The 9,492-nt window shown below is 34.9% G+C and overlaps 1 protein-coding gene and 1 pseudogene across 2 annotated transcripts; both read left to right on the forward strand.

Moving 5' to 3' along the window:
- Nucleotides 1,013-2,557, forward strand: LOC104705362 (probable CCR4-associated factor 1 homolog 10). Of its 2 annotated transcripts, none has more exons than XM_010421348.2 (2): nt 1,013-1,177; nt 1,311-2,557. In XM_010421348.2, exon 2 carries the CDS (start codon nt 1,417-1,419, stop codon nt 2,248-2,250), a length of 834 nt encoding a protein of 277 aa, XP_010419650.1. In that variant the 5' UTR covers nt 1,013-1,177; nt 1,311-1,416; the 3' UTR covers nt 2,251-2,557. The 2 variants fall into 2 exon arrangements, with proteins under 2 accessions (XP_010419650.1, XP_010419649.1); XM_010421347.2 differs by having other exon boundaries at nt 1,017-1,177; nt 1,290-2,557.
- LOC104705363 lies at nt 6,131-7,729 on the forward strand (annotated as a pseudogene).

Genomic DNA, 9,492 nt, shown 5'->3' on the forward strand with positions numbered 1-9,492 from the left:
GACAATCCATATGGACAAGAATGTTTTAAGGTTTATATTTTATCATCTAGCTCAATTGCAAAAATAGGCTAGTGTTGTTTGTCATGAAGGTAAGACAATTTTGTTAAAATTATGAATTTCGAGACAACATTCAATATACAATTTAGTTTGTACATCTTCTCCTACAGGTTCTTCATATTAAAAAAATATCATAATTATAACCATTTAAGTCTAGAATCATATACTACTATCAATATTATTACTATACAACTTGTTGATAGAATATAATGTTTTCACTTGCAATTAATAAAAAAAAATCAATTAGCAGTATATAAAAAAACAATCTATTAAATTTTACTAGTAACCCAAAACGAGTAAAAAGCTAACTGAAAGAAAAATAGTAAACAATACTAAATTAGTTAAAAAAATTAGAAATATTAGTTAAAATATCGAAATAGGAAAATTGACCGTTTTTAATACTATTTTTATAAAGTAACACTCGGTACAACAACGATAAGATTATGATGTAATTAACTAATCAAAACTATTAACCTTTTTTAGGATTTACTTTTTATTTACCAGAAATTCATTTTTTGTAATAATATACCAGTTTTGCATTTGAACTAATCACACCCCAAAACAAAAATAATAAAGGTAGGTTAATAATGCAAAAAATAAATAAAAAATCATAGAAGTTACAAACTAACGGAGTTCCCGTGGTACTCATTAATAAAAATTTGGTCATCATATCACACTCTATCATAAAATTATACCACAATTATTATAATTTATTAGAGAAAACGGATAATACAGATAAAATAAATAATTGGGGGTAAACTGGCCAAAATGTAATGATTGATATAATAAAAATCTTTATTCGGAAAAAATATAAAGTGTAATTGTAATAAAAAGAAGCACACCAAAACGTCGACGTATGAACCTTTCCAATCATCAAACGACATCGTTTTGAGAAAGAAAATAGGCTTCAGACACAGTTGTCTCCATCGCTTCTCTCTCTCTATTTATCACTTTCATCATCATCGTCTCCAAAAGCCTTTACCACTTGAAACCTCTCTCTCTCTCTCTCTCTCTCTCTCTCTTTGGTTGACCCGATAAGTTCTCTCTCGCAGACGCACAGATCTCTCTTCGAATCTGCTAGATCTGTTCGTTTCCTTACATCTGTATTGCGAACTCTCAGGTAAAAATTTCATTGTCTTCTTCGTTTCCATTTCGATTTCGTTTTACACCTTAGGGTTTGATTAATTTTGAAATCATTCGATTTCTCGTTTTTTTTTTCCTTCTTTAATCAGATCGGCAGGTCTCGTTTGCAGATCTAGCGATCGATCCTCCGTAACCCGAAGTCTCTCTCTCTCTCTCTCTCTCTGCGTGTCTTCCGAGTTCGACGTATGCTTTGTTTTCAGATCTGGGTTTGTAGAAATGGCGGAGACTTTGAAAGAAGATTCGATTATGATTCGGGAGGTTTGGGATTACAATTTAGTTGAAGAATTCGCGTTGATCCGTGAAATCGTCGACAAATTCAGCTACATCGCCATGGATACTGAGTTCCCAGGTGTGGTTTTGAAGCCTGTTGCTACTTTTAAGTACAATAACGATCTTAACTACAGGACTCTCAAGGAAAACGTAGATTTGTTGAAACTGATCCAAGTTGGGCTTACCTTCTCCGACGAGAACGGTAACTTACCCAAATGTGGCACGGATAAGTTCTGTATCTGGCAGTTCAATTTCCGTGAGTTCAACATCGGTGAGGACATCTACGCGAGCGAGTCTATCGAGCTGTTGCGTCAGTGTGGGATTGATTTCAAGAAGAATGTTGAGAAAGGTATTGATGTGGTTAGGTTCGGTGAGCTTTTGATGTCATCTGGGATTGTGATGAACGATGATATCTCGTGGGTTACGTTCCATGGAGGTTATGATTTCGGGTATTTGGTTAAGCTGTTGACTTGTAAGGAGCTGCCTCTAAAGCAGGCTGATTTCTTCAAGCTGCTGTATGTTTATTTCCCGACGGTTTATGATATTAAGCACTTGATGACGTTCTGTAATGGATTGTTTGGAGGGTTGAACAGACTAGCTGAGCTTATGGGAGTGGAGAGAGTTGGTGTATGTCATCAAGCTGGGTCCGATAGCTTGCTTACCTTAGGCTCGTTTAGGAAGCTTAAGGAACGTTATTTCCCTGGATCGACTGAGAAATATACTGGTGTCTTGTATGGTCTTGGTGTGGAAGATGGTACTACTACTACTACTGTTGCTTAATTAAGAAGATGGGAAAAATGAAAGATACTTTTCTTTTACAAAAAAAAATTCCAGGGAACTGCAAATTAGATTTAGTCTTCTTTGTGAGTGTGTGAGACCAATTAGAAATGTCGTTGTGTAAATTGGCAAATTGGTGTAGAAAGTGACTGTTGTGTCTTTGTTGCTTTGTTTTCAGAAGGAAAAGAAAAAAAAAAAACCCCTTTTGATCAAATTGAGGGGTTTTTTCTTTGTTTTAGTTTGAGTTTCTGAATGTATATCAAATTCAGCTACCCGTTTATTTAAATAAAATAATCTCCAATTATTAATTTTTCTTGTTCTTCTTACTAAATGGCAAATGTAATTGAACAGTGTCTTCTTGTAGAATTTGCTTGTGCCAGCTTGCAGTTCAATATACTTGCTCTACAGGTGTGGTAATGTGGTCATACTTATGTATGTTCCATTTTGCCGATCACATCAAGAGGCAAGAGGCAAGAGGCAATTTATTATCATACGGGTAAATGAGTAGCCCATTCTACTTACTTGCAAGTTGCAATCAATGTTTTTGTTGTTGGCCAGTATTCTTATTCCTGTTACAAAGTACGTCATCTGAGTCGCAAATGGTACAGAAGATTAATAAATTGTCTGATTGAGACGTATAGCTCATTCAATTGCAGAGAGGAGAAAAAAAGAAAAAAAAATCCAGCCTGTTAAGAAGAAATTTGTCCACTCAGATGTGGATTTCGTGTGGTATATATATGAACTCGAAATAAATAAATACAAATGTTTCTCAAAACGTTATATATTTCATTTTCTTCACGCTTTTGACAATGGGACGAAAATGGTTCTTTATACACGAAAATGATTCAATAGAGCAATACGACGACACCATAAAATAAAGAAAAAGAATTAAAAAAATAGCAATAGGGCACATGTACCAGTCACCGTTACCTAGGTAGGTCTAGGTGTGGCAGAGAATCAAATCGACTTTCTTACAGAAGACAAGAAACAGTACTTGCTTGCTCGGTCCTATCTTTGTAACGGCTTCTCTGAGTCTCTCTCTCTCTATTCACGTGTAAACGTTTTGTTTGTGCGTTGGGATTCTGATTTGGGCCTTTTCTTGTGGTTGTATGGGCTTTTGATTACTAGCCATTTGGAGGTGAGATAATGTTTTCAACCAATGTTTATTTTGTATTGTACTAATATGAAATATGGATTACACTTTCTTACATGTTTGAAAAATATGTATATTGTTTCTATTAGATATGATGCAATGGAGTCATTTGGTATTATTACCTTGTGGTTGGCCAATTACCATATGTCGTTTTTTACTTGTTCTCATTGAAAACTTTGTTATTCCTAAACATTCTAATTTTTATGTTTAAAAGAAAAAAAGTAATGGGTGAAACTAAAGCTACAAAGATTTGCATGTTTATCATCAGTTTGCTTGAGACCAGCAAAATAAACCCTAATTATAACGATTAGTTATGAACTTATGATATGCTTGTGGATCCAAAAAGAAGCTGTCAAGCACCCAACGTTATTTTTTATTAGTTTCTTTTGTGTGTTGATGTCTACTTGATTGCCGAAAAAATCGCAAGTAAGTATGATTAGGGATATATGTATAATATTATTCTTCAAAAGAAAAAACGAAGAGTAAGGTTAATAAGGTGCATTTTGGAGTTACCAAAAACAAAAAAAAAGGTGCATTTTGGAATATACTTTTTTTTTCTGCCTAATTTTGGACGAGACAAAGCAAATCTAATTGAAAAGATTCAGTTGATTTGTGATTACTGATTAGTGATAACACAAAACAGTGTTATATTTGTAATCATCCATGTGGGGGTGTTTCTCTTGCACCACTTGTCTTCACTTACCCTTTCTCATCATGCTTCTTTGTTTTTTTAAACTATTTTATAAGTAGGAAAGATCTCCTTAGTAATTCATGTGATACATATACAGTGTAAGTTATTATAAAGTTCATTCAAGTGTGCATAAAGATTACTAATACTATTACTTAATAAAATATTTCATGAAAGAACTAATAAATAGACTAGGGTGCAAATCATCAAACACTTCAGATTATTCGAAATCACATGAAAAAAATATGTTTAAGTTCCAAAATTTTGTAGGCTTTCATCAGAACTCAAAACATGTCGTGATCAAAGATTTTGATCTTGTACTTCATTGGAGTGGTACGACTTAGTTCCTCATTAGGGATACCAAAAACTACAATTTGATTCACCGAATCAGCTTCCCAGTTTCTTTAATTGTAGATCGTATGTAACATTGGACCCACGAATTATATTATAAGGTCGCATTCGACAAAATACTCAACATACTTAAACTACTTGTCCTAACAAATTATAGATCTTTGGATTTTACTTGCATATTTTTTCTTTTAACTTCGGCTTCCACTACGTATTAAAATATGCTAAAGTTTAGAGAAATATAAAAGATTCGTAACCTGAGGCCCAGCACAGATGAGACGCTTTGTCGTATCACTTTGTTTTCCCACCCAAACCTGAACAACAAATTTATTGGTACTTCGAATTTTTCATAAAGCCATAAACAATTCATTTTATGATTATATTCACACACGAACAAGCATCAAACTATACAACTCGCTCTTGTCGCATTCGCATCTAAAGATTGTGGACTCATATAAACAGAGTAAGAAATTACCGCATTCAAATTTGATAATTAGGACCAAATGTGTTGCCTCAAGAAGTTAGAGTTTTTTTGTACTTTATATGTAGTTGCCTTTTAAAGAAAGAAAGACTTCTACTCAACTCTCAAGTGGATTAGAATAGCTGAGGTGGCTCTCTATAAACTAAAGTGTTTATTTGTGAAATAAGGGTGATACTATTCCTAATCATGTCCCTTAATTCATATATTTAATAATATTTAAGTTGAAAGCAAACTATAGTGAAAAGGATCCGAACATAATTCATTACAATAGATCATATATAATGATGAAACGTATTCAGATATGATTGTCTATGATTAGCAGAAACAAACTTAAGTAATCCTGGTTTAACTCAAAAGATGTTACATGTTGCCAAGGTCTTCTAGAGACTCTATTGTGTGTATAAGAAAAAATTCAGGAAGGATCATATAAAAAGTGGCAATCACTGTTTAGTACAATGTGTCTTAAGAGAGTTTAGTACAGTGTGTATTCGAAAACCTATCACCATAAAATCCGGGTGCCTCCCAAACTGTTGAGGATTCCAATGGATGTAAAGAGGGAGGGGAGTGAATATGAAGCAAAGTCTAAAAGCAAGAAGTGAAAAGAGGACAAAAGCGAGTTAAACAGTAGAAAGCTAAAAGGAAACAGACATGGCCACTATCCTCTCGAAGTTTCAAAAAGTACACAGAAACATCAAACATACCTGAATAATCCACTAGGTCCACTCTCTCCTTCTCTCTGTGTCTCTCTCTCTTGTCATTGAGCATCCTTTTCATTTCATTGTCACTTGTTGTCATCTTCATCTACTCCGTGAATATTACAACAAGTTGTCGTTTCATCATACAAATAAAACCGGTCCCAGTTTCAGAAGATCGTTTTGAACTGCCTAGCTTTCCTTTGTCTTGTTCCCCCACAACTCCTTTTTTTTTTCCTTCATACAAAAGTTAAAAGTCTCCATGAGTTTAAAACTAGTGAATACTACTATACATATCCAATTGCGGATTTGAAGGGATGGTTTTGTAATTTCCTTACACATATATCCGCGGTTGCATACATAGACCATACCATACGAAGACGAGTTGGGGCCTATAGGAATCTGTCCACAGAAAAACAAAGCATCCATCAATCAGAGCCGGACTTAGCAAATATCAAGCATAGTAGTTCTAAACAAGAAGTTCTTGAACTCACCAGGACTAAAATTTGGTTTAAAAGGCTTTTTGAATTAGGGCGATTATAGATGTCATTGGCATACATATGATGATATGTATACTCGTTGTTGAAGAACTTTTAAGCAGATAGAGGCACAAGACTGAGAGGACCAAAAATAAGAAGTTAATGCGTGACAGAGAATAGGGATTGGTTTATTGAAGGAGAAAGCAGCCAAAAAAAAAGTTTGATGTGAAGTGAAAGTTGCTCCTACAAAGGGATAAACACAGGTTTTAATTGGTGGAGTTCCAATCAGCTTCAAGTGTTCTGTTGTGTGTGGTGTGTCAGCAAACTAGACCTACCCATATCTCTCTCTCTTTCTCTCTCATCTTCTTACTACTTTTTTCCACTTATTACCAAACCCAAAAGCATTTGTAGCGAGTCTATTCTTTCCTTATATAGCATCAAACCTCTGCTCCCACTTCTGAGAAAAATCTAGGCTTTTAATCATTTTTTTCATATGCAATTCCAGATATATAGCTATTGATCTGAGAGTTGAGAGCGAAAGAGACAATTTAAGGGAACAAAACCATCATCACCTGGAAAATTATATTCCCTCTTTGCCCCTCATGGATTCTTCCAGCGGAAAGCCAAGACCATCTGATTCTTCATGCATCGTTTCTGCATCCACCACTCTTCCATTTCCAACAAAGCTGAGCCTAGAAAATTACAACATAGAGGCAGAATCAGCACAAGCAGAAGAGAATTATGATCAAAAAGCAGGATAGAAAGGTATAAGGCTTGACCTTAAGCTAGCAGGATATGATTCTAGTCAACCAGAGCTCAATCAAGAACTCAATCTCCTCAACTGCTTAGAGGCAAGTGTAGTCACTCCGAGTTTTAACGGGTCAAGTTCCACTGAACAGAAGCTCTTCTCATGCAACTACTGTCAAAGAACATTCTACAGCTCACAGGCGCTTGGTGGTCACCAAAATGCTCACAAAAGAGAGAGGACTTTGGCAAAGCGAGGGCAACGGATGGCATCTGCCGCAGCTTTCGGGCATCCATATGGTTTTTCTCCGTTCCCCTTCCATGGACAGTACAGCAACAGATCCTTGGCTATTCAGGCGCACTCAATGAGTCCCAAACCAAGTTCATATAACGTTTTTGGTGGTGAGTATGGTCAGATCAACTGGTCAAGGATACCACTCGTTCAGCAACCAGCCATAGGTAAACTACCTTCAACAGAGAATCAATATACTCATCATCAGATGATGATTGCTCCACCGTTGACTTCCACATGTGAAAACATCAGTAGGTTCGATGTAGGAAGGATTCCAGTAGAGTTTCCAACTCCCGAACTATGGCGGAGAGGTGGAGAATTGTTGAAGCCTGCTGAAGAAGAGCAGCAAAAGAACCTTGACTTGTCCCTTAAGCTCTGAGAATCTTTTCTTTTCTTTTTTATTTGGGTTTTGCTCTGAAATTGTTTTTCTCGAGCCAAGCCTCTCTGCTCGAGTTTCCTTTTGTGCTGGTTTTTTTTTTTTTTTTGTCATTGATACCTTCACCAGTATTATCCAAGGGTTAGTACTCTTGTGAGTATATTTTTTCTACTATAGTTCAATGATGTACATCTTTCCACATTTCTACAAGTACGAGTTGTAAACTAGACATCTACGGATTCTTATAGACACCCAACCACCATAAAGGATTTGGTGAAGTTCCTAGAAACGAAGAGAAACTTTTTTAGGTTATAGAAGAAAGAGATTATATTGAGATCCATGAGAAGATTTGTTGTCAAGCAAACCGGAAAAAGATATATATATAAAGTCACAGTTGGGATACCTAAAAGTAAGAAAAAAACATTCTTTTATTGAAAAGTGGTTAACAAGACACAGAGAAAACAAAACAAATACTTATAAAATAAGAACTTGTTAATTTGTGATGATGACAAGAAGCAAAGAGTCCAGAAGAACAAACATAATTAACACCTCAGATGATCCTAATAATGCAGCTAAATAACAAATCATGAAATAATCAAGAGGATCCAATGAAATCTTTGTGAGACCCTAAAATTTGTGAACACTAGACAAAGAGTACTGACTAGTCTTTGGCCTATAGGATGAATCTTCATGCACTATCTACACAAAACATAAAGAGAAAGTACAAAAGAACCATGTGCGTATGAATGATACACAAAAGGTGGGACAAGAGTCAAAACTATGAGACTAAAACACAAAAGCTTAAAAAGGACTTGATATAACACTCTAATGGACTGAAGCAAACTCTAAGTACACTTTCTTGCCCCAGTAAACATTTAAGGCACAGAACAGATCATCATGTTTGCTTTCAGATACAAAATTGGCCACAACATTAAAAGGAATCAAAAACACCTTAATGAATAAAAACAAAGAAGAAACACCAACAAAGCAGACAATAACACATGTGGAATATAAAAAAAAATCTAATGGACCAAACCTCATTGATTAAACTCTTTGGGGGTCCATTTTCATCTTCTTGTATACCACAAATCTGAACCCAAACAATACTCTTCAAATCTCAGTCACACACTTTCCTGAAAACACATAAGCAGAAATAAGCTGTGAGACACACAAATCTTGATGGATCATTTATGAGGTTGCCTGCTACTAAAATTCCATCCACACTCTAGAGATTCATTGAATCAGTATAGTTGAAAACGAATCCGTTAAGATGCAATGTACCGCATGCCTTCCTCAACACAATGCAATGTGCATATGATTAAGCGAAAAGAGACGGGTCAAATCCTTAGGTAAACGTTAGACACGGAGATATACCGGAGTTTCGCCGGAGACGACACGAAGACTCGTAGCTTCCGAGGGCCGATTCTGTGAATGAGAGACTGAGAAGGTAATTAATAATCTCAGATAGTTTTGAGGCCCCAATAAGTGGCCCATGATAGTTAATTTTTAAAATAAGTTTAGCCCTTATTTCTATGATATGGTATGAAAACATCAAAACGAGAAGGCTTTTTGTTTTTTTCCCGCTACAAAAAGGCCTGGTGTCTGTTATGGATTTTCATACTATTAACCATAAGTAACAAACACACAAAAACGAATATGATTTTGATAATCTTCTTTCAAATTTCATCTAGTAAGAACATCTTTAGATATTTTCCAAAATATAAAATAATAAATTTTATCCTATCAAAATTGATAATTAAACGTTGTAATAATTAAACCGAGTTAAGAACAAAAACACAAAACCAGCAACTTCATGAACGAATTTTAACAAATCAAATCAATAAGAATCGAGAGATAAAAAAGGAAAAGACTTTTATCATTGTTATGATGAATAAAGGGAAGCTGTTCAACGATCAACACCATGTAATTACTTAGTAATGGAAATTAAAGAAAGCAAAAAGTAAAAAAAAAAAAAAAAAAAAAAAAAAAAAA

The sequence above is a fragment of the Camelina sativa genome, chromosome 8 (assembly GCF_000633955.1).
Source record: "Camelina sativa cultivar DH55 chromosome 8, Cs, whole genome shotgun sequence".
NCBI lineage: Eukaryota > Viridiplantae > Streptophyta > Magnoliopsida > Brassicales > Brassicaceae > Camelina > Camelina sativa.

What these genes read in the sequence shown, in the direction of transcription:
- LOC104705362 (XM_010421348.2), top strand. Translation starts at nt 1,417, where the DNA reads ATGGCGGAGACTTTGAAAGAAGATTCGATTATGATTCGGGAGGTTTGG.